The sequence below is a fragment of the Notechis scutatus genome, chromosome 3 (genome assembly GCF_049901735.1).
Source record: "Notechis scutatus isolate UNSWTSFEM ecotype Mainland chromosome 3, rNotScu1.2, whole genome shotgun sequence".
Taxonomy (NCBI): domain Eukaryota; kingdom Metazoa; phylum Chordata; class Lepidosauria; order Squamata; family Elapidae; genus Notechis; species Notechis scutatus.
Window position 1 is genome coordinate 210,962,671 of NC_142011.1, and position 27,411 is coordinate 210,990,081.

At 59.7% G+C, this 27,411-nt stretch overlaps 1 protein-coding gene across 1 annotated transcript in view; it reads left to right on the forward strand.

Annotated features, from left to right (window-relative positions):
• The window catches only part of SCRIB (scribble planar cell polarity protein), a 37,479-nt gene extending 11,546 nt beyond the window's left edge, over nucleotides 1-25,933 (forward strand). Inside the window, 40 exon segments of the mRNA XM_087960102.1 lie at nucleotides 203-321; nucleotides 438-637; nucleotides 3,103-3,269; nucleotides 3,363-3,490; nucleotides 3,673-3,789; nucleotides 4,329-4,571; nucleotides 5,583-5,637; nucleotides 5,640-5,784; nucleotides 5,786-5,853; nucleotides 5,856-5,896; nucleotides 6,480-6,542; nucleotides 7,681-7,770; nucleotides 7,865-7,942; nucleotides 8,167-8,481; nucleotides 8,653-8,684; nucleotides 8,686-8,731; nucleotides 9,107-9,199; nucleotides 9,201-9,362; nucleotides 9,474-9,584; nucleotides 9,748-9,924; nucleotides 10,018-10,134; nucleotides 10,356-10,544; nucleotides 10,677-10,796; nucleotides 13,041-13,181; nucleotides 13,729-13,821; nucleotides 16,243-16,299; nucleotides 16,405-16,455; nucleotides 16,739-16,864; nucleotides 17,064-17,174; nucleotides 17,268-17,318; nucleotides 17,405-17,567; nucleotides 18,106-18,256; nucleotides 18,573-18,678; nucleotides 18,753-18,934; nucleotides 19,043-19,143; nucleotides 19,146-19,184; nucleotides 19,270-19,307; nucleotides 19,619-19,693; nucleotides 24,382-24,427; nucleotides 24,800-25,933. Of these exon segments, the coding sequence (XP_087816228.1) occupies nucleotides 203-321; nucleotides 438-637; nucleotides 3,103-3,269; nucleotides 3,363-3,490; nucleotides 3,673-3,789; nucleotides 4,329-4,571; nucleotides 5,583-5,637; nucleotides 5,640-5,784; nucleotides 5,786-5,853; nucleotides 5,856-5,896; nucleotides 6,480-6,542; nucleotides 7,681-7,770; nucleotides 7,865-7,942; nucleotides 8,167-8,481; nucleotides 8,653-8,684; nucleotides 8,686-8,731; nucleotides 9,107-9,199; nucleotides 9,201-9,362; nucleotides 9,474-9,584; nucleotides 9,748-9,924; nucleotides 10,018-10,134; nucleotides 10,356-10,544; nucleotides 10,677-10,796; nucleotides 13,041-13,181; nucleotides 13,729-13,821; nucleotides 16,243-16,299; nucleotides 16,405-16,455; nucleotides 16,739-16,864; nucleotides 17,064-17,174; nucleotides 17,268-17,318; nucleotides 17,405-17,567; nucleotides 18,106-18,256; nucleotides 18,573-18,678; nucleotides 18,753-18,934; nucleotides 19,043-19,143; nucleotides 19,146-19,184; nucleotides 19,270-19,307; nucleotides 19,619-19,693; nucleotides 24,382-24,427; nucleotides 24,800-24,936 (4,544 nt within the window). The 3' untranslated portion in view covers nucleotides 24,937-25,933.
• The last annotated feature ends 1,478 nt before the right edge of the window (nucleotides 25,934-27,411 follow it).

The following is a 27,411-nucleotide window of genomic DNA, read 5'->3' on the forward strand; positions in this document are numbered from 1 at the left end:
AGGAGCACTGGGGAAGGGCTGCTCCAGGCAGCGGCTGGGCAGCTTCCGGCTCCTCTGCTCCCAGATAATGGCTCTGTTGTTAATCCTTGCGAACCATGCGAATGGCACCGCCGTTCTGAGAGAGGGATTGCCATCGCCTCCTGCAGAGCCCAGCCTGGAGCCTCCCCGGCTGCGCAGGGTCACCTGTCCTCTCTTTGCTCAGGCCAGCTGAAGCAACTCTCCATCCTGAAGGTGGACCAGAACCGTCTCACCGAGGTGACCGAGGCCATCGGGGACTGTGCAAACCTGTCGGAGCTTATCCTCACCGAGAACTTGCTACAGGTGGGTGTGCAAGCAGGCTGTGCCTGCTCTGTGCCTTAGGTAGCTGCTCTCTAGGTGGGCTAGCTGGTCTGCTAAGGATGGTGGTCTTATGCCTCCCCCGGATGCTCTTCTCTCAGACCCTCCCCAGGTCTCTGGGGAAACTCGCCAAGCTGACCAACCTCAACGTGGACCGGAATCGCCTGACGGTGCTTCCAGCAGAGATTGGGGGCTGCAGCAGCCTGAACGTCCTCTCCCTTCGAGACAACCGCCTGGAATTGCTGCCCCCGGAGCTTGCTGGCACCACTGAGCTGCACGTCCTGGACGTAGCAGGCAACCGGTACGGCTGGGGTGGGGAAGGGGGGAGCAGGAGGGAAGACGTTCAGGCTTGGTTGAGAACTGGCGCCCAGGGCACATGCACAGCCCCCCTCGTGCGTCCCCCCCCACTCTGTGTGTGTGTCCGCCTTGTTTCCAGGAGGGCCTGGAGGTGGCTAAAGACGGCAACCTTTTGCCAGTGACTGGGCAGAGAGCCTCTCTCGGACATGCCGTAAAACGTATCGATTTCATGCTTAGAATGAAACAGCCCATCGTCACCTGAAATCCAATCAGTGAGTGAAGATCTCGGGAGCAATTAGCAATTAGTCTCGCAGCCTGAGTATAAACAAGAGCCACGCGGGTAAGCCAGACAGGTTGCCCTCGACTTACAACTGTTCCACAACCCTTCAGAATTCTGGCATGGCTGAGCGAAGGGACACCCGAGCCCCTTCCGAAGTTCCAGGCGTTGCAGTGTCCCTTCGCGATGAAAACGTAGCCTCTTTGCAGCGCCCCTGCTCTTAAGACGGCAGGAGCTCTGCAAGTCTCCCCCCTCCGCGGGCCTCATCTGGCTAGGCCCACTGGGCAGGAGCCTCCCTCCCCCCCCCCCACCCCGTCCTGGCCCTCTCCTGGGGCCCGGCTGCGTGGGTGCAGTGGCCGCCTTCCCCCTCTGTGCCGCTGCTGACAAGCATGCTCAGCCGACGTGAAGCACAGCTACGGTGGGACCCTAGCCCTTGCGACGTTTCCCAAAGGAGTGTGATGACCTGTAGTCTCTCAAAATAACCCCAAACCCAAAACATACATTAAAGTCCCGTAAAGCCTTCAACTTAACTTCACTGTTTTATTAGGCACAGTTTAAAGTCACAAAAGTAAATAATGAGGCAAAAAGAAAACCAAAACAAACCGCATTGACAAGAGTTCTGAAGCAAGCCGAGATAATTAATCATACATTCCAGAAAGATAACCGAGGAGAGTCCATGGGAAGAACGCCAGCAAAGATAAACCTCTTTCAAAGTAAAACTTTGACTCCAGCAATTCTCACTGCGCAGTTACAAACTTATATACATAGCTCCTAGCTGCAAGCCACGAGGAGGATCATGGTAATCTCCTCTGGAGTAGACCTCGCTTTTCCCTGATCCTCTCCTCCCTGCGTGACCTAGGATGGATAGGGGATGGGCCTGGATCCTCCTCTGACTGCTCAACCGGCCTCTGCCCTTCCCCAGCCTCCTCCACTACCTCCGGAGCCCCACTCCCACTCCCTGTTGGCTGTTCCTCCTCTTCCTCAGAGTCGGACTCCGCCAGGGGCATGACAAGGAGAAAGAGCCACAGGCCGTGGCAAGGGCTGGCCCTCGTCCTGCAAGGTTTCTTGTCAGCCTTCGGGAAAGGCCTGGGGGCTGCCCTTCCTCCAGGGAGGCTCTGGAGCTCCCATCTCTTTTTCCGCTCACTCCTGCTTTCCTGCAGGGCTGGCTGAATTAGCAGGCAGGGAAGCATCCACTGGCACTCCTCTGCCCTGGAAGGGCCCAGGGCCAACGGTAGGCCTCTGCTGGTCAGAGCTCCCTCCGTTGTCCACAACTGGTTGCTCTCCTCCCAAAGGCGTAGCTCCCTGGCCTGCGAAGGCTGCCCGAGGACAGTCTCTCTGGGACGGGGTGTCGGCTCGAAGATGGTGGTAGCAATCCTACTTCCCAACCTATGTTCCATGGAATACCAGAAGGTTCCCGGAGAGGCTGTTCGCTCGTGGATGCACCTGTTTTTATTGCTAGAGCTGAAAACGAAACGGCCCACAGCCTGCAATAAAAATGTTTGAAAACCTCAGATAAAGATATTTCTTCCAGCCTACTTAGAAAAGCTGGACATAAGTGAACAAGTAGATGGAAAAGAAATTGGTCTGAGGGTGTAGAATATAAATTTCTCCTCCCTGTTGATGACTGGGAAAAAGATTTCATTGGGTTGTTTGTTTAATGAATTGTAATGAACAGGACACTTTTACCACGCAGCTCAGAGTAAATAAAGTCATCAGCGCAATAGTAATGCAGATAGTCCTTGGCTTCCGGTCACTACATAAGCTAAGTGATCTGGTCATTAAGTGAGTCACCACAGGACCATGCCTGATGTTATGGCCATTTGTGCCGCAGGGGCAAGTGCATTACAGGGCTTCCTCCCCTGACTTGGCTCCTGGGAAGCTGTCCGAGCCGTCACAAGCAGCAGCCTCACCCCTCCTGTCCTCTGCAGCTGGCCAGGTGCCACGCAGTATAGGGCAGCTGCTGCAGCAGCCCCTCACCGAGGGAAGAAGGGGGCATGAGTACCTCATTCCTGAGAACTCACTTTGCCCAGAGCTCTCTCAGCCCCCCCAAAGTGTAGGGGGAAAAGTCAGAGGAGATGCCCTCCCCATTTAAGGTGGCAGCTTTTGGACCCGGGACGGACGGACACACACACACACACACACACACACACACACGAAGGAGGCACCTCCCTGACGGCTCTCCATGGATGCAGGCTGCAGCACTTGCCCTTCGCCCTGACCAACCTGCACCTGAAGGCCCTCTGGCTGGCAGAGAACCAGTCGCAGCCCATGCTCAAGTTCCAGACAGAGGAGGATGAGAAGACGGGGGAGAAAGTGCTCACCTGCTACCTGCTGCCCCAGCAGCCGTCTGCCAGCTCAGGTAAAGGAGCTGTGGCGGGACCCAGGCTCTCCAGGGGCGTGGGGCAGCCCACCTCGCCCTCACTTCCAGCACCCCTCCTGGTCTCCCCTGCAGAGAACCTCCTGCAGAACAGCCTGGACGAGAGCTGGGCAGAGGCCAACCCCAACCGCATCAGCGTGATCCAGTTTCTGGAGGACTCCCAAATGGAGGAGGAGGAGGAGGAAGCCGGCACTGAGAAGAGGGTAATGGCTGAAGGAGAGTGGGAGGACTGGACAGCTGGGGGAGGGGGGGAAACCGGCTTCCCTAGCCTGGTTGGCAGGGAGGGGCAGCTGATCCTCCTGCTTCCTGGAGGGAGCAGCCGGAGCCTTGGAGGGGCCTTGCCATGCCCTCACCTGCCTGCTTCTCCGCCCCGTGGTTTTGGCAGGGGCTGCAGCGCAGAGCCACTCCGCACCCCAGCGAGCTGAAGTCCATGAAGAAGGGAATGGAAGTGCGGCGCAGTGAGGCCTCCGTGGCAGCTAGGCAAGACTCCGCTATCTCTGAGGTGGGCATCGGTGGCTTCTGCCAGTGGTCAGGTGGCCTAGCAAAGAGATGCCCGCTTGGCCCTGGTTCACGTGCGCCCTGACCTCCGCACCAGCCTGGTGTCTTGGAGAGGAGTCCAAAGAGGGCGGCTCCTGGGCCTTGGCAGTCCTTCCTCTCCTTGCCTTGTGCTTCAGAGGGGCAGTTTTAAATGGGGGAGTTTAGTGAGGAGAGTGGGGGCCTCAACGATTGACCCTGGGGTGGGTGGGGAGAGGCTGTCATCCAGCTGAGGGCCATGTTCAGACTGGGCCAGGCTAGCTGGTTCTGTAGCAGATGGGTTGACATGTTGGTGCTGCAGCTACAGAGCACCCTGCCAGGACCCCCAATTATTCTCTCCGGATCCCGGAAAGGCGTCGGTGGTTTGGGAAGAGCGGCCTTGGGTCGTAGTCCCCAGCTTTGCTCCCGCCCAGGGGAGGTGGGCGAGGGGAGCCTCCCAGTGGCTCTGATGCCCCCAGGGCTGCCAGGGCTGTGCCCAGGCACTCAACTGGCTCCCCTCCCACACAGGGCAAGAGGCTAAGTGCTGCCTCCAACCACAGCGAAGACTCCCGCGTCTCTGGTAGCACCCTCTCTGCCAGTGGAGGCCCAGAGGAGGGGCGAGAGGTGCCACAGCCAGAGGGCGTGGCAGAGGCTCAGCTGGAGGGAGGGCGGAAGCTGGTGGCCGAGGAAAAGGCGTCCCCAGAGGAGGGGGCCACGCTGGAGGAGACGGTGGGGGACCAGGAAGAGGAGCCGGAGTTGGACTACTCTGAGGTAGGAGCCGGGAGGCCTGCCAGGCAGCTCCCCCAAAGGCCCCGGGCCCCGGTCGCTTTCCCCGCTGTGCCTGAGGCCGCTGACCCGAGCTGGCCACTGTGGCCGCCTTTCCGGGCCCTTTGGGACAAGGAAGGCACCTCACCTGCTTCTCTCCGAAAGCCTCTTGGCAGCCCAAGGGTGGAGCGGAGCGGGCGAAGGAAGGGCAGCGGGTCAAGCAGAGGCCCAGGCTCTGGAGGCCATGATGTTGGGAGCATCCTGGTGGTTCTGGCCCGTTGCTCTTCCGTGACCCTGGTGGCAACACAGCTCTTTTGGAGACCTTAGGGATGAAAAAGTCACAACCCCAGCAGTCATTTTGTCCTTAGTTTTTCTGTACTCATAATTCCTGGGTTTGGTTGGCATCCTTCCTTTTTATTAACACTCAATTTCTGGAAGCTGCCCAGAGCCCAGCTTGGTTTCAGGCAACCGGATGCATTTTGCCAAGAGGGAAAAGCTCAGAAGCTTAGCTGGGTGTTCGGCCCAGCCGCACATCCGGTGGGCCAGCCGGCCCCTCCCTCCCTCCCCACCCCCAAGCTGGCAGCAGAGCTGGCAAGGAGAGCAGGGTGGTTGCGTGGGGCCCCCCGGCTGCCCCTGCCCGGCTCCTCCGAGTCCTTTCCCTGCCTCTTCCACACAAGCAGAGGGGCTGTCCAAGGAGAGACCCGCACCACAAGCAGCGTGCGGCTCAGGAGGAGCAGGCGGCACAACGATCCCGCCGGAGAGCGATGGAGAGCAAGGGCCAGCCGTGTCTCCTTTTCTGGAGTGGAGGGCCCTTTGCCAAGAGCCACCGTCCGTCCTACAGCCAAGACCTCGGGGCTGACGAGGGGGAAACCACCCCAGGCGAGGGATGCATGCGTGGCTTCCTCAAGCAGCCCAGAGGGGTTGCCTGGCGGGCAGGGCAGCCCTGCGTTTCCCCCCATGGCCTGGGAGGGGCCACCCTGACCCTCCCTGCCTCGGCGGGTGGTGGTCTCTTTGCAGCCCACGGTGCACTTTGCGGAAGACACCCTGGTTCGCAGTGAGGATGAGGACGAGGAGGCCCCCCATTCCCCACGGGAAAGCAGCGGCTGATCCGCAAGGACACGCCCCACTACAAGAAGCACTTCCGGATTGCTCAGTTGCCCCACCCGGAGGCGGTGGTGGCCCTCCTGCAGGGCTTTGGGGCCAGTGGGGGCCCCCAGGAGGGAGGAGGAGGAGGAGAAGCCGGAGGAGCAGGAGGAGGCCCTGGAGCAGGCAGCATGGGGCCAGGCAGAGGTGGCCAGCGAGGGGGCCCAGCGGTCCCACCCTCGGTCAAGGTGAGGGCCTTCCGGGAGGGGGACTGATGGGCGGAGGCTGGGAGGGAGACCCAGGCCTTCTCCCTGCTGGCCAGGCCGGCAGGGTCACCCGCTCCACTGCCTGGAAATGGCAAAAGCACCTGGCCACGCTCAGTGCTCCCCCCGCAGCCCCCCGGAGGGCGGGGGCGTCCGAGGTGGACCGCAGGTGGGGTTTTGGCTGCTCATCGCTCTCTCTCCCCCTGGGGAGTCCCTGGCGCAGGAGCCCTCCAGGGTCGGGGCATAGCGTCTCTGCCCCCCAGACCCAGAGCGGCCTGGCTTCCGGTTGCCTGCAGCTGCCTCTGGTACGTGCAGCTCTTCGCCTGGCCTTGCCCAGAGGGGCAGCGAAGGGCCCTTTCCCAGGGTCGGGGTGGGGAATGGGACAGGGAGGAGGAGGAGCCCCCACCCTGCCCGCTCTTGCTCTCTCCCCGCCTTCTCTCTCTCCGGTGGGGTCTTTCGGTTCTGGGTGGGGTCTGCCTGCTTGCCTGCCTGCCTGCCTCTCCCCGGTGGTGGTCTGGGGCTTCCCCACTAATCTGCCCTCTGCCTCTGCCGGTTGCTGTCCTAACAGGGGGTGTCGTTTGACCAAGCCAATAATCTGCTGATTGAGCCCGCGCGCATTGAGGAGGAAGAGGTCTGTACCGCCCCGCTGGGAGGGTTTGTCTCTCTCCCTGATCCAGCCACAGGTGCAGGGGGAGCTCCTGGACCACCCTGCCCGCTGGCAGCTCCTCCTTCCCAGCCCCCTCCTCTCCTCTGCCTGAGCTGGGGAGGGGGCTCACTGAGCCCCTCAGGGAAGAAAGGGCCCGGAGGGGGCAGAAAGCTGACGGGGGCAGCCCCTTCTCGGAGGCGGCGGCTCCGGGACCATCCTTGGGCCCAGCATTTTGGAGCTGCTTTTCGCGATCCCTAAGAGAGATCCGTGGTGGCCCCGTGGGCTTCTTGCACTGCTGCTCCCTGTGGCCTGGCGCCCCACTGCGGCCAGAGAGCCCTTCCTCCCCGAGCCTTTGCGCCCCCCGCTGCTCCCTCTTCCTTTCACGCCTGGTGCAGCGTTGGTGGCTGGGCTTCTGCCTCTCGCCTCCCTCCTGCTTTCAGAAAAAAAGGGGGGGTGGTCGTTGAGATTGCAGGTCAGAATGGCTGCTCCACCTGATCCCCTGGGCCGGGGCTCTGATCCCCCCGCTTTCCTTTCTCTGCCCCTCTGCTTCCCTTCTAGCCCTGCCGGGTCCTCTGGGGAGCTGCTGGCTTCCTGGGCGGGGGCTCTGGGCATCATCTGCGAAGGGGGTGCCTGGGGGAGTTTTGCTCATTGTTCCTGGTTGCCACAGATGAGTGTGCACGGGGGGGGGGGCAACGAGAGCAGCCTGTGACAGGTGTGCTGGTCTCTGGCTGGCTGGCTTGGCTTCTGTCCCTCTAGGGCTGCCCCCCGGTTTTGCCCCCTCCCCCGCAGGCCTCCCCCTTCAGTTCCTCTGATCTCTAGTGGGGCTCCTGCCGCAGTGAGGCCAGGGGGCTGTTTCCCAGCCAGTCGTGCCCCCCGTCCTCACAGCCAGCCTCCTCCCTGGCCTCTCTGCCTTCACCCCAGTCGAAGCCGTGGGTCAGGAGGGCCCCTGCCCAGGCAAGGCTCCTCACTGGCTGCCTGTCTGGAGCAGGCTTCCCAGGCGAAGGTTCCCCAGGAAGCAGGTGGGCCCCGTGGGCGGTGGGTCCTCTGGCCAACCCAGGACGAGGGCAGGCACCCCCTCCCTTGCACCCATCGTTCCCGTCCACCCCCTCTGCTTGGTTTCCAGCTGGCTCTAACGATCGTGCGGCAGACGGGCGGCCTGGGCATCAGCATTGCGGGGGGCAAAGGCTCCACCCCCTACAAGGGGGACGATGAGGTGAGAGTCGGGCAGCCCTTCAGGGGTGGGTGGCTCTGGGGCGGCTGTTGGGACAGTCCCCAGAGACTTCTCCTCCTTCTCACCCCTCCCCCAGGGCGTCTTCATCTCCCGGGTGTCAGAGGAGGGACCTGCAGCACAGGCCGGGGTGCGCGTGGGGGACAAGCTCCTGGAGGTAGGATCACAGGGGCAGCCGCGGTGCTGGGGGCAGCGGTGCTGGCCGGCTGTTCCTCCTGCTAGCAGGACAGGGATGCCTGCCTTGGCCAAAGGGCTTTGGGGCTGGTGGCCACCCCATCTCGGCAGCCACTGCCTGCTCTGCCCTGTTGGTCCCTGGCCCAGCCGCCTGGAGGGCCTGAGCTTTGGGGGCCGTTCGTTCAGGGGGCTCTCCCTGCCCCTCAGGTGAACGGGGTGTCCCTGCACGGCGCTGAGCATCACGTGGCGGTGGAAGCCCTGCGGGGCTCGGGCAGCAGCGTCTCCATGACGGTGCTGCGGGAGCGGATGGTGGAACCTGAGAACGCCATCACGGTGACACCGCTGCGGCCTGAAGACGATTACAGCCCGCGGGAATGGCGTGGAGGGCTGCTCTTGGCCGCAGGGGCCAAGGACACCACCCTGACCGAGCGACTCTCAGCCTGCCTGGTGCGGAACGAGCGGGGCCTCGGCTTCAGCATTGCCGGGGGCAAAGGCTCCACCCCGTACCGGCCAGGGGACACGGTGAGACGAGAGCGGGGGGAGCCCTTTCCTGCTGGTGATACTTGACACCCCCGGTCCCCTGGAGGGTTACTTCTGGGTCCTGCTGACATGGGAATGTTCCCAATGGGCGGAGGCCCCCACTCCCACTCCCTCGAATGGGGAGACCCCCTTGATCCGGCCCTTCCTTCCCAGGGGATCTTCATCTCCCGGATTGCGGACGGGGGCTGCCCACCGGGAAGGGACGCTGCAAGTGGGCGACAGGGTGATCTTGGTGAGCAAAAGGGCCGGAGAGGTGGAGGGACCCCCCGCTGGACGCTCGGAAAAAGCTCCTTCAGCTGAGCCAGTCTCTCCTGACCCCCACCCCATGTAGACCCCCTTCCTTCCCCTCCCCACAGCCATGCTGGGAACTCAGGTGGAGGGAAGGGAGCCCCCAGACGGCCTCGTCAGTGCCAGCTTCCATCTCCCTGCGCCCCACACACACCTTCCCTGCTAGAGGGGGTGACTTCCCTGCCCCCCCACACAGCTCAGGTGCCCCCACCTCCATGAGCGAGCCGCTGGGAGGCAGCATAGAGCCGGCTCCCTTCTGGAACCCCGAGCCTGCCTTTGCCCCTCCCCCTCCGCTCACGCTGATTTGCGGCCCTTTTAGATCAACGGGGTGGACATGACGGAAGCCCGGCACGATCAGGCTGTAGCCCTGCTGACCGCCTCCCCGCCCACCATTGCTCTGCTGGTAGAGAGAGAGGCGGCACCCCAAGAGAAGGACCTGCCTGTGGGGCCACGAGGGCCCCTGGCCTCCTCGCCACCGCCTCTGCCCCCAAGGAGAGACCCTGCTGGAGGAGGCGGCAGTGTGCCGCCCCAGGAGCCCGCTGCCCGAAGGCACGGAGAGCCAGTACCCCACCGAGGTGGGTGGCCGGGCTGCTCTGGGCTGGCATGGGCCTCTGGGCTCCCTCCCCACCGGGAGAGGAGGCAGCTGGCCCCCAGTGACCGCACGGAACCCCGGCCTGTGCTTGCAGGAGGTTTGCCTGGTCAAGGCCGGGGGGCCCCTTGGCCTCAGCATCGTAGGAGGCAGTGACCACTCCAGCCACCCCTTCGGCATCCACGAGCCGGGAGTCTTCATTTCCAAGGTAGAAGCGCTGGCCGCCCCTCTTCTCCCCCGAGTGCTCAGGCGCCCAGCAGAAGGGCGCAGTTTTCCTCCCCTCCCCCAGGAGAGTGGAGAGGGCTACGGGGGGCTGGGGCCCGCTTTAGGGGCTCTCCGGCAGAACTGCCTCCCTCCTGCCCCTTGTGCAGGTCATTCCACACGGCCTGGCCTCCCGCGGCGGCCTGCGTGTGGGAGACCGGATCCTGGAGGTGAACGGCCTCGATCTGCGCCAGGCAACCCACCAGGAGGCTGTCAGCGCTCTGCTCTGCAGCACCCCGGAGCTGCGGATGGTGGTCAGGCGAGACCCTCCCCCGCCTGGAATGGAGGTAGGGAAGCTCTGCCCCCCTTTGGTCGAGGCCGGAGAGCCTCCTCTGCCCCACAGAGTGCCCCCCAAGACGCCAGTTTGTGTGTCCTGGCAGGAGATTTGCATTGAAAAGAGGCCTGGAGAGAAACTGGGCATCAGCATCCGAGGTGGCGCCAAGGGCCACGCGGGGAACCCCTTCGACCCCACCGACGAGGGGATCTTCATCTCCAAGGTACTGGTGGGGGGCAGCAGAGGGGACCCCTCTCTTTCCCCCAGGCAACCCAGAGCTTTGCGCCCACTTGGTTTGTTCCCAGCGTGTCCCAAGGGGCAGGGCAGCCCCTGGACCCAAAGCAGCAGCTTCCCCCTCCCCCACTGGAGCAAGGGGGTCTTCTGAGGGGATCCCGGGGGCATGGGGTCACACCGGCACCGTCCCACTTCTTGGGTGCCTTTCAGGTCAGCTCTGCTGGGGCAGCGGCCCGCGACGGCCGGCTGAGGACGGGCTTGCGCATCCTGGAGGTGAACCAGCAGAGCCTGCTGGGCATGACCCACGCGGAGGCTGTCCAGGTCCTGCGGGCCGTGGGGGACCGGCTGTTGGTGCTGGTTTGCGAGGGCTTTGACCCCAAAGCCATGGCTGCCCTTGAGGTGGGTGGCCGCTCGGTTGGTACCCTGGCATGCCCCTCCTCCCCCTCCCCCACATGGCCCGGCCCTTTCCCAGGGAAGGGTGCCCCGCCCTCTGGCCGAGCCTGCCCTGAAAGCCCCTCCTCCCCTCTCCAGCTGTCTCCCGGAATCATCGCCAACCCTTTTGCGGCTGGCATGGGGCGCAAGAACAGCCTGGAGAGCATCTCGTCCATCGACCGGGACCTCAGCCCGGAGGAGGCGGACCTTCTGCAGAAGGTAAGGGCGGGAAAGGGGCCGCTGGGGACTCAGGGGGCCCCTCAGGGTCCATCCACGGGAGGGGCGGAAGTGGCAGCCGTCACCCTCGGCCTCCCTGGCCCCTCACTGGTCTTGGGCTGCTGGACCCTCCCTCTGTGCACGGAAGCCACCCCGCCCAAGGCTCCAATGGCCGCTGCTCTTGGACCAGGCCTCCCCCAGGAGCTCCCCCCTCAGGGTGGGTCGGGGGGCTCTTTCCACCCACCTGGAAAGAGGGGAGTGGGTGGGCCCCAGCTGTCCGCATGGCTTGAGGAGCAGAGGCCGAGGGGGGAGGAGGAAGGCAGCTCTGCTTCCCTTCAGTTCCCGCTTGGCCTTCTGTCTTCTTCCTTGGGGGGGGGGGGGCAACTTTTGATGAGGCACCATCCCCCTCCCAGGCAGCTTAAATTGCCGCCACCGTCATCGTTGCCACCAAGGCAAAAAGGGAGAAGCACACACACTCACAACACAGTCAGTCTCCTTTCGTTTTTTTCCCCCAAGATCCCCCAGTCTCGTAAGTTTTCCTTCAGGGCCAACCCCGATCACTTTGTTTGCTAGTTTTGTGCCTTTTTCTTAAGCAGGGAGAGAGGGTTGTATTGTGTGTTGTTGCTGCTGCTGCTGCTAATCACAAAGGTTGCTGCCTGCTTCTCCCCGGAGGATGATCCAAAGAGTTTCCAAAGCCACCGTAGGAAGCGCACAAGAGAGAGCAGATGACCACGATGGGGGGTAAAAGGGGGAGACAAGGGCCAGCCTGCCGGCGGGATGGTCCTTACGGAGAAGCAGCTGTGGGCAAGGCAGAGGGGCAGGCATGGCCTTCGGCCAAGCAGACCTGCCGGGCTGAGGCCTACAGGGGCGGGGAGGGGTCCCCTGAGGCCTCAGGGGTCCCCCTGCCAACCGCAGCAGGGCCTTCCCTCCAGCGTGGTCTTCTGCGAGGGGCTCCGCTGTCTTCTGCCCCCTTTCAGGAAAGGGGAAAGGGCTGGCCTTGGCCTTTGCCCCTTCAGTCCTGTCCCATTTCCTGCTTTTGAACGCTTGGCATCTCCGCCAGCCAGCGGCATCCTGGGGACAGTCCTGGTGGGGCCTGCCAGGTTTCTGGCGCTGCTGGAGAGGCTGCTTGGCTGGCTTTGTGCCTTTCTGCAGCCCGAAGGCCGGTGAGGGCAGAGAGCTGCCTTCAGCTGGTGCCCCTGGCTGATGCCCCGTGATTTGCCACCTATCTCGCCCTGGGGCCTCGAGTTTGGCCAAGCGGGTTTCCGGCCACTTATCCCCATGGCCAGCACTGGCTGCGCTCAGCTTCTGGGGACCGGAGTTCTCTTCTGCGGGAGGCGCTGCTGGAGCCCTGGGGCTGCGGGCAGAGGAGGATCCGGACTTGGAGGCACGGAGCCCTTGAGCCCAGGCAGGGCAGCCGCGTTCAAGTCCCTCAAGGGAAGCCACAGGGAGGAGCCTTCCAAGCTCCCCCAAACCAGGGACAGAAATGGCTGGATTGATTGCAGGCACAGGCTGTCCTTTCCTTAGCGGCCTTTGAGTCTGGCCATGACTGTTGCAAGTCATGATGGTTGGTGGTTTTACGACCTTTATATGCCAGGGCCATGGTCATTAAGCAAAACCCATTGTTTGCTATGGGGATTTTGTTTCCAGGAAACAGAATTAAATAGTTTCCAGGAAAAAAACATTGTAAATAGCAGTCAGGTGATCAGCATCAATAGGATCTGATTGCTGAGTGCCCCAAATATGGACACTAGACTGAGCGTGTGGGGGGCGGAGAGGTTCTCGGAGTCTTAGTGGACAACCCGCTAAATAGGAGCCAGCCGTGTGCAGCAGCAGCAGCCAAAAAAGCCAATGCAATCCTAAACTGCATTAACAGAGGGATACAATCGAGATCCAGGGAGGTACTAAGACCACTCTGTAAAGCCTTAGTAAGGCCACACCTAGAGTACTGAGTCCAGTTTTGGTCACCACACTATAAAAAAGATGTTGAGACTCTGGAAAAAGTGCAGAGAAGACCAACCAGGATGATGAGGGGACTGGAGGCTAAAAGATACGATGAATGGTTGCAGGAACTGGGCCTGGCTAGTCTAGGGAAGAGAAGGACCAGGGGAGACAATACTTGAAGGGCTGCCACAGAGAGGAAGAAAGGGGTCAAACTATTTTCCAAGGCACCCGAAGGCCAGACAAAGAACAATGGATGGAAACTGAGCCAGGAGAAATTCAGCCTGGAAATGAGATATTTTCTGACAGGGAGAACAATCAACCCATGGAACAGAAGTTGCCTTCGGAAGTTATGGGAGCTTCATCCCTGGAAGTTTTCAAGAAGAGACTGGACTGCCCTCTCTCAGAAGTGGTGTAGGGTCTCCTGCTTGGGTGGAGGGTTGGACTAGATGACCTCCAAGGTCCCTTTCAACTCTGTTAATCTGTAATGTCATAAATTGGGAACAGCGGCATAAGTAGAGGAGGTCTGTCATAACTTGGAATGGTTGCCAAGCGACCACTTACTCCAGAACAAACATCTGGAAAGAGTTGGAATTCAGAGGGATTTTGGATGAGTGAAAAGCAAACCCTCCTCCTGCGTTTTCCCAATTTTACAGGGAGTTTTAAGTAAAACAGGTGACTGTTTTGGTCCCCAAATGCCCCCAAAGCTCCTCCCCCCATGACTTTTGGTCGTTCTGTTGGCTTGCGGTCACAGGAGGCTTAAAAATGACCCCCCCCTATTTTGCTGCCAATATGGTGCTTTTGGGGGGGGGGGGGGATAACCCAGAAGGGAAACTAGGGGAGGGGCTGGGGGGTGGCCTGGGATGAAGAGCTGCTCCCCTGAGGCATCTGTGGGGCTGCCCGAGGCTGGGGGCTCCTCCCTGGCCACTGTTTGCTGGGTCTGCTTGCGCCCTGCGAGGTCAGAGCCAACCCTGACCCTCCCTCTTTCCTTCTCTAGGATGGGGTCAGCACAGAGCCCCTGCAGCTGGATTACCGGACGTTGGCAGCCCTGCCCAGCAACAGCAGCCGCCTCCAGAAAGGCCCCCGCAGCGTGAGTGACAGGGTGGGCCCCTTTGGGCGGGGAGGGGGCGGCGGAAGCCTGCCCTGGCTGTGGGTGCGGATGTTGTCAAGTTTGCCTCCCCCCGTGGCTTTGCCTCTGTTTGACTGGCGTGGAAGGGGCTGCTGGAGGGCCCAGGGGGGCCCTGGGGGGGTTGTCACCTCTGGCTGGCAGAAGGGGGCAGGCCCTGGAGTCGGTTCCCAAGCAGAGGAGGCCTCCTGCCTTGGCGTCTCTCTCTGCCACCAAGTTTGCCTCCCCAGTGGAGCAGGTAGTGGAGGAAAGCGGGGGCGGGGGGGGCATGGCTCAGGAGTTCAGGGAGGCTGTGTGGGTAGGGGACTAAGCCCTTTGGCAGAAGCAGGGTCAGGGCTGTAGTGGCCCAGAGTTGTATCCTCTGGAGGGCCCAGGGAGGGCGGGGGCGATGTGCTTGGGGGCCTGGAATCAGGATGGGCCCTGTGTGCTTGCCAGCCTTCCCTGCATCCTGGGTGGCAGGCAAGGCGGCCTCCGCTCTGGCCCTGTTCCCCCCCGGTCCCTCGCCAGAGCTTTTCGCGGGGCCACCTTCGGCGTTTCTCCCTCCCACCCACTTCTCTTCTTGCCAGTTTCTGCTTTTGGTGAGATGGAAAAGGACAGGTGGCCTCTTCCCCTGCTGGACGTCCCCCTGGCTCAGGCTTCCTCCTTGGACGTGGGGCAGGCGGGTGGCGCCAAGGCGGTGCTTTCAGAGAAGCAGAACTTGGTGGACTCCCAGCCCATCCCTTTCAGCGCCAACCCCTTTGTGTTGGCCGGTCGGCAGGGCCCGGCGTGCCTGGGGGGGCCACCCCTTGGCTATGGCCGGGGGGGACTGCTGAAGACCAGCCTCTACACCAAGGCAGGCGGCCGTGTGGCCGAGCAACTGGCGTGGCGTGGTATGGCGTGCCGTGGCGTGGCGGGTTCCCGCATGGTGCTGCCTCTTTTGCTGTGGCTCCATGTGGGGAGAAGGGGGAGCTAAGGCTGGCCTTGCCACAGGGGCTCCCCTCAAAAGGGAGGGGAATCTTCTCAGGGAGAGGCTCCCTTCGGTGTGGTCTCGCCTCTTAAACTCCAGCTTAATCTCTGCTGATTCGCTTTTCTAAGGAGTGTGTGTGTGTGTGTGTGTGTGTGTGTGTGTTTAACTTTGTATGGTACTGATTTTAGTTTTTGCTAAGTAAGGACTTTGCAAAATGCAGCAATGAACCAAACCACCCAAAAGCCGACCTGGGTAACAAGGCAACCGAGAAGGAGCCCAAGAGCTCCTCCGTTCAGAGGCATTGAGGGGGCAGAGGGGGCTGCCCAGACAAGCCGCCTGCCAGTGCTGTGGGTCCATAGGCTGTGGAGGTTGGACCACTGAGTTACTGATCAATGGGTAAAGTCCAAATTTCTAGGATCTAGATTTAGAACACATTGACCTCTATGAACGTTCTGTCTCTGAACCAGAACATAAAGTAGTACCCGATCAGTTAAAAAAAAAAAAAAACCACCAGAACCCACTCAAGGAACGTTCCCTTCGGTTTCTTTGGCTCTACCACTCTCCAGCGTGGCCAGGAAGGTGCCTCTGGAGCCTTCTTCAAAGTCCAGTAAGTCCCTGGAGCACTGCTGGCTGAATTAAATTGCACAAAACTTACTTACTTGGGTTGATTAAGAGCTATCAAGTCAGTGCTGACTGCTAATGTGAACAAAGATAAGGTTTTCTCTACGACTCTTTCTCCCTTCCTCTCCCTTTGTCTCCCTCTCCCTTTCCCTCTCTCCCTTTCCCTGTCTCCCTCTCCCTTCCGCCCTTCTCTCCCCTCTCCCTTTCCCTCTCACTCTCTCCCCCTCTCTCTCCCTGCTCCCCTCTCTGTTTCAGCTCTTCCAATGGTGCCCCCATCAGCAGGGTATCTCAGTCCATCCAGCTCTCCGCTGGCCATCCCTGCCTGCCTTCTTTCCGGCCATCTTTGCATCCTGGGTCTGAAATAGTATAATTCAGTCCTGGTTGTTTGTGCTCCGTTTGTTTTCTTGGCTGCCTCAGACGTCTGCTCCCACCGGTTCCCTTCCCATCCTGCTTCTTCCGTGTCCATTTCCACAGCAGGTGGCACGGAAAGCCTTCCCCGCATGGTTCTGATTTCGGAATTGAACGCACGGACGTAGAAGACCTACGCAGATAGTCCTCGGCTTTATGACTGGTTGTTTAACAGACATTCAGAATTACAATGCCCAGGAACAAGTGCTGTAAAGCATCACTGGTTAATGTAAAAGGTTGAGCCACCCGCCGTCCTTTACAAATTAGTGCAGCCGGGTCTTGGGTAGGCAAATGTTTTGGGGAGCTCAGGGACCCACCCTGAGATCTCCAAGGGGAGGCAGCTCCCCTCCACCCTCCGCAGTTGGGGGAGGGGTGTCCGTCCTCAGGGCCACCGCCTCCTTCTCTTGCAGGGCCTGGCAGTGGGGGAAGCCGAGTCCGCCCAGCGGGAGCCTCCCAGCAGCCAGCAGGTAGGGAGACTCTGGGGGGAGGCCCGGTCTGTGCCAGTTGCTCCTGGCAGCCGGTCAGACTCTCTTTCTCTCTCCGCTTCTTTCTCTGGCCTGGTCATTCTCCAGTGCTTGGCCCCGTCCCAGCCTTTCTGCCTGGTGGGCAAAGAGACACGTTTTGTAAGTGCCCCTCGGTTGCTGCCCTCTGCCTCCCCCCACCCCAGCTTCTCCGTCCTGCGACCTCAAGCGGTCAATGTGCAGCATGGGGAGGGGTGGCTTCCAGGGCCTGAGCAGCCAGTGCAGAGGGTCAGCCCTGGAATCCCTCTCGGTGTTCTCGTGTGGCGGTCCCCCCGCCTCTGCCTGCCCTGAGGTGCTCTTGGCTTCCATGTGCTCCGGGCAGCTCTCTGCTGGGCACAAGGCCAGGCTGCCCTCTGACCTGCTTCTCCCTCTGGGGTGCATGCAGACCAAGCCTGGGAGAATTCAGCCAGTCTCTCGCCTACGCCTGACCTCGGCCCTGGGCCCCGTGGAGGGGCAGGACAGTCCCAGCCCTTTTCAGCAGCCTGAGCTGGCCTCTAGCCCCAACGGTCTGGTGAGTGCTCAGGGAGAAGCCCCCGTTCTTGGCCTGCCGGCCTGCCCCATGCCGTCTCGGTGGGGCCTGTCCACTTGGAGAGGCAGGGTGCAGGCATCGTGGGGGTCGCACCAGAGCCCAGGCAGCCTCTAGCGGGGTCTTCCTGAGCCTTGGTGGCCCTCCTCGGCCAGTCAGTTGCCTTTCCCGACTCTCCCCATAGCCTCGGCAGTCCAGACCCCTCTCACCAAGTGAGGACCTCGCTCTCAGCGCCAAGCAGGCGTACAAGGCCTTGGCTGCCGTCCCAGGATCGCAGCTGCCGTTGGAGCCGGAGGTGAGGCAAGCTGGGCCCGGGCCCCAGGGGAAGTCCGTGGCCCCGACCTGTGCCGTGCTCATCCCGCGCCCTGCCCCATTCCTCCTCCCCCAGGAGCCGCCAGGCCAGAGTGATCCTGATCAGGGGGCCCCCGTCTCTTCCGAGGTAAGGCGCAGGGGAATGGGGAGCGGCCTCAGGGCAGGGTGCCTGAGCCCAGCTGACTCCGTGCCACCTGTGTCCCTGCTCCACAGAGCCAGTGGGTGGGCCGCCCGCACAGCCCGGAGCAGCGGACCTTCCGCGAGAGGCAGAAGTACTTCGAGCTGGAGCTGAAGCAGCCGCTGCCTGCCGGGAAGCCCCTGAAGCGAGTCTCTCTGGTTGGGGAGGAAGACCTGAAGAAAATGAAGGAGGAGGAAGGTGGGGCCCGCAGTGGGGTGGGGTCCTTCTGGCCGGCTGCTGCCAGAGGTGGGCCCCCCACCCTTGCCCACTCCTTGGGCAGGAGGCCCAGCAGTCCTGCCAGCTGAGGGGCTGCGCCAACTGCTTCCATGCCACCCCCCACCCCAGAGTCCCTGGGGAAAAGCAGGCCTTGGCTGCTGCCCTTGCTGGATCAGCACCCAGGGGGCGAGGGCCGCTGTGGGGCTCGGACCGGCGTCTACAGCCGGCCCTTTGGGAGCTGCTCTCGAAGAGGAGGAGGAGGACTAGCAGGGAGGGGAGAAGCCCAGCGACTCCCGTTCGGTCCGGGGTGCTTCTCCGTTGGGCTTGTGTGATGTGTTCATTGGGTTGCTCTCTCAAGTGCCTCCCTACCTAGGTGGCAGCCTCAGTCCCCGCCCCGTCCAGCTGCTGTTCCTTGGGGGCAATTCAGAGCACCTCCTCATCCAAGGGGCTCCCTGCTTTGACACACACACACACACACACACACACACACACACACACACACCGGCCTCTTTCTCAGCAGCTCGGAAACTCCAGCAGAAGCGAGTCCAGCTGCTGGAGGAGGAGGAGGAAGAGGAGGAGCAAAGCCGGGGGCCCCCCTCCAGCATCTTCATCGAGGGCGTTGAGTACAGAGTTGAGAAGCAGAACGGGAACAGCCTCCCCCCAACCGCCTGGTGAGCCCATTTCCCAGCCATTGCCTCAGAAGTGCCTGGAGGGAGCCCCAGAGCAGGACTGCCCCCTTTCCCTTGGAGGCCGTGGGGTGGAGAGGTCCTCTGCCAGGCTGCTCCGGCATAAGGGGCTGCCACATCAGGGCGAGCAGCAGCACAAGCCCCCATGGTGTGCCCGGCCCAGTGCCGGTTCCTGGGCTCCGTCCCCCTTCTCTGCCTCTTGCTGGGTGGGGGTGGGGGGCATCCTGGAAACCTGTTCTGTGCTTTTGGTGCCAGTGGGGCGTTGTCTGGAAGACCTCTGGGGGGCCCTGCCTGTGGCCAGCCCTCCTTTGCACCTTTCCAGACTTCTGGACCCCAACGGCCCCGAGGAGGAGGAGGCTACGCAGAGGACAGCTCGGCCCCCAAGCAGCCCCTGCCTCCTCTGGGGGGTAAGCAGGGGTGTAGGAGCGGAGAAGGGCCCCCTGCTGGGTTGAGCCTTGGCAAACTTCCTCTGACAGGATGAGCCCCATCTGCGCCAGAGGGGGAGCTGGGGGTGCCGGTCCGGACAGCCAAAGCCGAACGTCGGCATCAGGAACGCCTGCGAGTGCAGAGCCCCGAGCTGCTGGCCGCCCCGGAGAAGGAGCTCTCCCCAGCCGAGCGCCGAGCCCTGGAAGCGGAGAAGCGGGCCATGTGGCGAGCAGCACGGTAGGTGGGGGGAGGGAGTAGCTGGAGTGCCGGGGGCCACCTGGGAGCCCCGGGTCCATCCCGGGCAGGACCCACAAGGCCCCCGGCGGCTCTTCCTCCTTGTGGCAGAATGAAGTCTCTGGAGCAGGACGCCCTCAAGGCCCAGATGGTGATTGCCAAATCCAGGGAGAGCAAGAAGCGGGGCACATTGGAGCAGCTGGCAGAGTCGCCTTCCCGGCCCCCACGCCTTCCCCACCCCCTTGGAGGGTGAGTCTCCTCTTTGGTTGGACATTGGCACTGCCGGGGCCAGGGGCGGCCATTGTCCCTGAAGCTCCTCTGCCCCCCCTCTTTTGCAGACGGAGCTTTCCGTGTCGCAGTTTCACCAGGCCGGCTGGTAGGAGACGCCTGCGCAGTGGAGAGGCCTCTTCTGGGAGGGGGGCTAGGCGTGGCACAGGGACTCTGGGGACCCCACCTGGAAAGGAACCTGGGGCCTTTAGCTTTCCCTCAGCCTTTTCAGCCAGGCGGAGGGGGCTGGGAGGGCACTCGGGGGCTGGGGGACCCAAGCCCAAAGCAGCTGGAGGGACAAGTGAGGCTTCCCTGGGCAGAGGCGGGGTCACCTGCCTTCCTGGGCTCTGGTCACTCTTGTTCTCTGTCTCTGTCTCTGCTCTCCCCCCCCCCCCCCCCCCCCCACTGTGGCCCTTCCAGTCTCTGCCTGAAAAGAAGTTCCTCTACAGGGAATTTGCGGCCATTCCTTCTTCCAAACCTGTATATGACATCCAGGTACAATTTGCATGGAGCTGGGCACGGTCAGAAAACCCCTCCCCCAAGTGAGGGGGGCAGTCGAAGGCCTTCTTGCCCGCCTGGGGCCTCTGGGGTTCTCTGCTACTGGAGGTTGGCGCCCCCCACCCCCTTGGCCCTCTGCGCGGCGCGTTCAATAAGTGGCTCCCTCACCCTCTGGCCAAGGAGCCCAGGGGGTTAATGAGGTGCTTTTGCCTGCTCCAGACCCCTCCCTATCGCCCTGGGGCTGCTGCCAAGTGGGTGACCATTTCCTCCCTCTCCCCCGATCTTTTCCTTCGACCAAGAGCAGCTCCTTTTCTCCTCGGATTTGTCCCACCTTCCTGGCTGTTTCTGAGACAATGAGTGGGGCGGGACAGGGCTCGGGGGGGGGGAGTCCAACAAGGCCTCCTCCTTCCTTTGGGGTCCCTGCACAGACGTCGTTCCTTGAGCCCCAGGGCCAGTTGCTGCCTTTCTCAAGCCAAGTTTTCCTTTGCTCCGCCTGGTGAGCTGCGTGGGGGGTGGGGTGTTGACCCTCCTCCCTGTCACTTTGCGCTTCACCTGCAGGCCAACACCCCCCCCCTCGGGTTCACCACTGAGTTTCTGGGGCCCAGGGTGGTTAGCCAGCTTTCTGCCCCGCCCCCCAGTCCAGACCATTTATGAAAGGGCTAAAAAGGACCAGTCCAGCCCCACCCCCAGTGGAACTTCCCTCTTGACTCCCCTCCCCCGTCTCTATCCCTTCCCTAAATGGAGCAGCCAGGGGGGCCCCTTGGGCATCCATTGGATTCTGTTGCCTTCGATGGGGAGGATCTGCATTGGGTGGGCAGTCCGTGCCAATCAGGTGGCCTCCCCCCGTGCTCGTAGGTTGGCTCAAAGTAGGGACCCCCTGCTCCCTCTTATAAAGCCAGCTCCTCTGGGAGAAAGGGGAGGGGCCCTGAGGGCCGGAGGCAGAGCTGCTCCAGCTGAGAGTCCCTGGGCTGAAGCAGAGGGAGAGGCCGGCCTTCCCTACGGATGCAGTGGGAGGAGAGGCAGCCCAAGCCTGGGGGGAGTCCCTGAGCCCCCAGCACCAGAGGCAGTTGGGGCAGCGGCTTCAGAGAAACGCATGGCCACAGAGTGAACCTTTTTTAAAAAAATGGGTTTTTTTGTATATCATTTTTTTATTTTTAAATACAGTGGAACCTCAGGTTGCGAACATCATTTAATTATTCAGTATTTTAATAATACTAATAATCATAATAATGTTATTTTAAGTGTGCATAATACAATCATTTTTCAACTTCTGATCCTTTCATCTACATACTGATTTTAAAATATTGTATAGGAATATGCATAATAATATTTTCCTTTCTAATCTCTACCTCTATTCTAAATCTTAATAGCAACAAATCTTATATAATCTTAATAGATCTTATATCTATTTCTATCCATCATCTCTTGCTCGTTTTAGTATTTCAATTCTTGTTGATTTTTCTGCATGTTTTCCATCCTCCTCCCTTGGGATTTTGTATCTCCACGAATCATTCATATTTGATCTAAATGTCTCTACCTCTACCTCTTGCTGCCAAACCTTCACTAGGCCTATCAGTGTCTGTATCCTCACTTCAGGAATGTCTATTTATCCAGTTCTTTATTTTTATCTCTTAATGTATAATCTCCCTTATCTCTTCCTTCTCCTTGTCTTTTTGATTTTTGTTTTTTATCTGCTCTATCCTTTCTCTGTTTTGTCTATTTCCTTCTCTATTTCCTGGGGTTCCTGTTCGTTTTTCATTGTCATTTGCTGAGCATTTTCTGGTCTCACAACTATATCATGTATCAAATCCTTTACCTCCCTGTGGTTCTTTGTTATAGTTTCATGAATACTTTGAAACATAAATAATATTTCTTTTTGAAATATACTTGTTTTTTGCCTTTTGAAGCATTTTGTCTTATTTAATATCAAAAGGTTACTCATTAATCTACCAGGGTCTCAAACTCTGTTGTCTATAGCACCCAAAAGCCAATATTAAAACAATTTACTCAGTCCCCAAATTATTCCTCAGGATGTACAATATTTATAGTTCTTTATAGTCCTCGACTAATCAGTTTACTCCTTCCAACTTCTCCAAAAAGTCTCCCCCCCTCCATTTTTTTTTCTTTCACCTCTTTATTATACAGTTATCAGTTTATACTCCTAGGTGATCCATCAGGTTTCCCCATGTCTTCATAAACCACATGATCAACTTTTTAATTTCAATGATAATTCCAGGTATTTGTAAGCCACTCTATTTAGCAATCTTCAAAAGTCTCAGAATTTATTCCTCCTTAGCCGTGAAACAAACAGGTATAAAACAATATGCAAAAAGACAGACTTCCAGGTGTTGTTTGTCTCCACTGTTTTATTAATCCTCAGATTATTTCACGGACATTCCCAGCTTTGTAAACAAATAGTGTATATTCTTTCACCAGTAGATGGCACCATCACCTAAAATTTCAATGTTGCACCCAATCCAACATCTGAAAATCTGTTCCGATTTTCTTCATGCAATTTCTTCCAATAATCAACCAAATGTTTCCCGCAATTTAAAATGCCTTTTCAAAATATTAACAATAAAATATTCAAGTCCAGTCTTTCTGTATTCAAAAATTGATATTCTCCCTTAGGTTTCACTTTCTTTCAGTCTGTAATCTTTCTCTGTTTGTTCGCCGCGTTTTTACCACTTTAGAGAGTCTGTCTTTTCGGAGTTTCTTTTCTTTGGAATTAAATTTCTAGTATAGAAGTTGAAAATCACCTCACCCGGTTCCAGACCACTGTTCACAAACCACTCCAGCCAGTGGTGGGATTCAAAATTTTTACTACCAGTTCTGTGGGCATGGGTTGGTGGGTGTGGCTATGTGGTCATGTGACTGGGGGGTCAAAAGAGAGAAAGTCACTTTAACAATGCTCTTGGAGCAGGGGTTGGACTAGATGACTTCTGAGGTCCCTTCCAGCCCTGAATTGCTGTGCTGTTTCAAAGCATTCTCTAAAGCTACATCTAGTACCAGGGTTTGTGGGCCTTCCTTCCTCTTCTTTTTCTCTCCCCCATCCATTCATCCATATCTCATTCACTTTCCCTTCCCTCTTTCTCTCTTCCCATTTTTTCCTTCCTCCCCTCCCTCTTTCTCCCTTCCCTTCCTCCCTCCCTGGAACCTCCTGAGAGCCAGAACGGCATGTGTGTGTTGAGCACACTGCACACACACCCGCGTCCCGTTTTGGGCCTAGGAGGCCTCCCTGCACCATTTTGGCTCCCAGAAGCCAGAAGGGAGCACGTGGGGATTCCTGGGAGGGGTGAGGCAGGGTAGGGTGGGTCCAGCTGGTCGTCAGAACTACTGGTTCGATGAACCCACTGAATCCCACCCCTGGCTCCAGCACATTTTTTCTTCGGTTGTCCCAGCTTCATGGTGGCCATAATGGCCGCCTCTCCTCTTCGTTGTTGGATGGAAGGGAGCCACAGATCAAGCAGAGGAGCTGCCGCAGTCTGCGACCTACAAAGCGCCCCTCCTTTCTTTGTCACCCTTTCAGGGTGACTTTAGCCCTTTAAGGGCCTTCCAACAAGGAGGATTCAACCTAGGTTCGAGAGCCCAGCTCCCTACGACTGTCCTGCAGTGATGGCAAGCTGGACGTCGCCACAGAGTACACCTTTGAGTGGTTCCTTTGAGGTTGTCCTCCAATAAGGGAGCCCCGATTGGTTCTTCGGTGGGGGCCAAGGCCCACATTGGCAGGGGGGGCAAGATGGACAGGAAGCTTGTGCGAAGGAGGCCTTTCAGCTGCATGGAAGGAGTCCGGGGAGGCTGTCCAGCAGCTGGATGGTCGGTGGGAGGCATCGAAGGAGCAGGATAGGACCCCTGGGGAAGGGGCGCTGTTTTTCTGCTAGTAGGAAAGGGCCACCGGTCCCTGCCTTGAAACACTGTGTAAGTGCGTGTGTGCGCACGCACACACACGTGACTTCAGCATCGCCTCCTGGCCACTGCCTTGGCCATTCCTGCCATTTTCTCTTGGCAGCCTCTGTGGAAGTGGTTGCCTCCTCTCCCTCCTCCCCCCCCCCCCCCGAGCTGAGAAGGAGGAAGTCGTCCTGGGTCTCCCAGCTACCTTAGAGCCTTAGGCAGGACTCAAACTCACTTTCCGCTCTGCCTTCTTACCCGCTACATCAGACAAGTCCTGCCGCACCCCGCCACAGATGCCAAGTGAACCTCCAGCAATGCTGGCCCCATTCGTCCCTGCCAGTTCGAGGGGCAGGGCTGGATGGTATGCTGGCTCATATCTGAGGAAGTGCCCAGAGTTGTGGGTGGGCTGAGTAAGGCCCCTAAAGAGGAGGAGGAGGAGGGCTGGGGGTCACAGTGGCTTCCTGGCTTCCCAAGATCGTGGAAGGAGCTTCATTTCTGTTCCTTGTCTTGGCCCTTTCCATTCTTTTTCTTCTCTCTCTCTCTCTCTCTCTCCCCCCCACCCCCTCAGGTGCAAGAGCTGAGGCGATGGCAGCTGCCTGTTTAAACTAGCAGCCCACCTGGACGCTCGTCCCAGCTCTGCGGCCAGCACTTGCTCCCCTGCACCAAAAGCCTCCCTTTGAATCCTGCTCTCCTTGAAATATCCCTTCTCTGGGCAGCCCCAGCAAGGGGGGGGGGGCAGGTAGGCAGGCAGGCAGGTGGGAGGGCAGGGCCCTAATCCTCCTCTGTTCTTGCAGACTCCAGATGGGCGAGAATCCTGCAAACATCTCGGCAGCAACTCAGGTGGGTGGACAGCCTCTGCAGCCCCAGACAGCAAAGAGGGGAATGCGTGATCAAGCCATTGGGCGAGAGGATTGGGATTCCGCCCCCCACCCCCCCGGGGCTAACATGCTTAGCCAGTTCCTGACCTTGTTTGGAGAGAGCAAGGGGTGTCCGTGACTGAAGGCTGCTTCCCTGTCTGTCTGGGGGCTCACCCCCCAGCTTCCCCCTCCTCAGCCTGCAGGCCCTGGTCCTGAGAAGAGGAGGGGGCTTCTGCAGGGTCTTCCTGCCTTTCGTGCTCTGCCCTATGGAGTGAGGAGCACCCTCTGGAGGGCCACGTTCCCAGAAGGCAGTTGGCCGAAGAGCAGGTTGACGCCTCCTTTTTCCTCCCCTCAGGGCGCCAGGACTGTGGTGGGACCTCGGAGCCCCTGACGACCCACGGTCCCTCTGTGGGCCAGGAGCTGGGCCTGTTTGGCGACGAGCGCAACCTCCAGCAGGCCCAACACAGCATAGAAGCTGCCGTCCCGACATAACATGCCTGTCGTTGGAGACTGTGTGGACACTGCCAGGCCAAGGGGACAGAGTGGGGTGCTCAGCTGCTGGGCCCCTCGATGGACCATGGGGCTCTGGATCCCCTTGCAATGCGCTGGGGCAGATTGTGACAAATCGGAGATGGAGCATTGGGGGCGAGGGGAACTGAGGGGATGTGGGGTCTGTAAATAGTGGATGGAGGACGGCCACAAAACTGTTTCCATTTGGCATCAGCTGTGGTCGCCAGAGACCTGCCAGGCGTAGCCAACCAGCAGTGGGGGCCCCGTGCCTGTCCCCCACCTTCCCTTGGGGCCCCAGCAGCACCTGCTGGCGGGGCGGGGGAACGTTTGGGCGCTGCCATGCCAGGCAGGATAGAGAAGGGTGAAGCCGAGTAGGGGCAGACTAGTGGTATTAGGCGTGGCAAGGCAGAGGTTGGGGGTTGGAGTAGTGTGTGGGGAGGGGCACGGGGGCCTCTGGTGGTCCCAGGATTGTGACTGTGGCCCCCACCGGTGCTTTGCAGCCTGGCCGGTGGAGCTGCAGGGCCATCTGGGAAGGGGGGGGGGTGAGGGACTTTCCTGGCACCCACCAGGCAGGCTGCCACTGTCCACAGGATGAGGGCCGTCGCTTAGGCCAAACCGCTAGAGAGGCTCGTTTGAATGGGCCGTTTGGTTTTAGGAAAGTAGCGTGGCTGGTGTCTCTCTCTCTCTTTCTCTCTCTCCTTCTCTCTCTCTCTCTCTCCTCTCCAGCTACGAAGGTGGCTGCCTCGCCCCCACCTATTAGAGCGTTTGTTTTTAAACTAATTTTAGCATTTAAGGAGCAGCTGGGGAGTGGTCAGGCAGGGATTCAGTGGCTAACTAACTTATAGGTGCTGGGCTGTGATCCATCTCTCCTCCCCGCAGGGTATTCCGGGGGAGATCAGGACTGTAACTAGTGACATTTGTACAACCAAAGAAATCTATTTTGTGGATCAATGACAATAAAGTTTACTTTACCTTTTAGAGCTCCGGATCCTTCCTTGACTCAGCCGGCCCCCAGGGCTGCTCTCCCTCCCCCACCCCGAAATGAGGCTAACTGGGGAGGGGCTGCCTTCCAGGACAGATTGCAAAGAGCAGCTGAGCTACTTTAACCCACAAAAGGATCGAGACCCAAAGCAGTGGAGGGGCAGCAAGGGGGCAGAAACGTGGGGAGTGCCTGAGCATGGACAGAACAGGCGAGGCCTTGGCAATGACCTTTCCGTATTGGCTGGTGGGCTGGGACCCCGATCCCCTGTGGGCCTTCGGGAGGAGCCCCTGGAGCAGCCCAGCCCTCTCCGGCCTCGGCCTGCCTTCCTGTTCAGAGCATTACGTGGGGCAGGAAGGCTGGCCAAGACTGACTGCTTCCTCCTGTCCAAGGCCACATTGGGCCAGGCTGACCAGCAGGAGACGGTGAGTTCTTGTCCCAGCTTAGCCATGACACTAGCTGGATGACCTTGGGCCTTCCAACCCAACCCACTTCACAGGGTTGTTGTTATGGGGGAAATAGGAGGAGGGAGGCGTGTCGGAAATTTTCCGTGCCTTGGATGATTTGTAAAAATAAAGGCAGGATACAAATGGAACGAATTGAAAAAAAAGGAATAAGGCCCCAGGCAGCTTGCAGCCAGCAGGCTCCAAAGGAAACCCCTCCAGAGACGCCCCCCCACCCCCCGGTGGCTGGGCCTGCCACCTGCGACTGCAGCCATTTCCCGCAGCCTCCCTCAGTCCAGGCCTCAGTCCGGGCTTCCTTCCAGGGACGAAGTGCCTTAGTATTTCCCCGCTTGGCCCTCCAAGCTAAACCTAGCAAGTGACCCCCTTCCCTGTTTGGAGGACGTAATGGCCGGCCCCGCCATCCTCGTTCCTGCGGCTGTTGGTGCTGCTCTCATCCGTGCTTGAAGGGCAAGGCCCAGGAATGGGAAGAGAGGCATTACAGGTCTCCTGCAGAAGACGGGGGTGGGACTGCCACTTCCTGGGAAGCCCCGTTTCTCTGGCCGCAGCCCCTATGGACAAGCCCCCTTGCCGCCTGGTCTGGAGCCCGTGTGGTTTACTTGGAGGCTCCCAAGACGGGTAGCGGCCGCCCTGCAGCCATGAGGGCACCTGAGCATGTGTGCACGTGTCCTGGAGGCCGCCTCTGTGGCCTGCCATGCCTTGTCCTTCCTCTGGGGCATTAGCCGGTCCAGGGGTTTTGTGTCAGTCATTCTGGCTGCCCCTCCAGCTGCATCCTTGCAGAAAAGAGGGAGGGGCATTTACTCTCACCAGGGTCACCCACCCTTTCAGCCAGAATGGAAACCAACATCTGTGGCTACTTGGCAAAAGGTGTGGCTGACCTTTTTTTCCCCCTAGGCTTCAGCCAGGTGCTGGGAGGGGCTTCCTCTTTCCCACCCCGTTACTTTGGCCCAAGGATGAGGGCTAAGTTAGGCTGCCTGCTTGTCTTGCCAAGTTTAGCAACTTGGGCCACTGGATTAA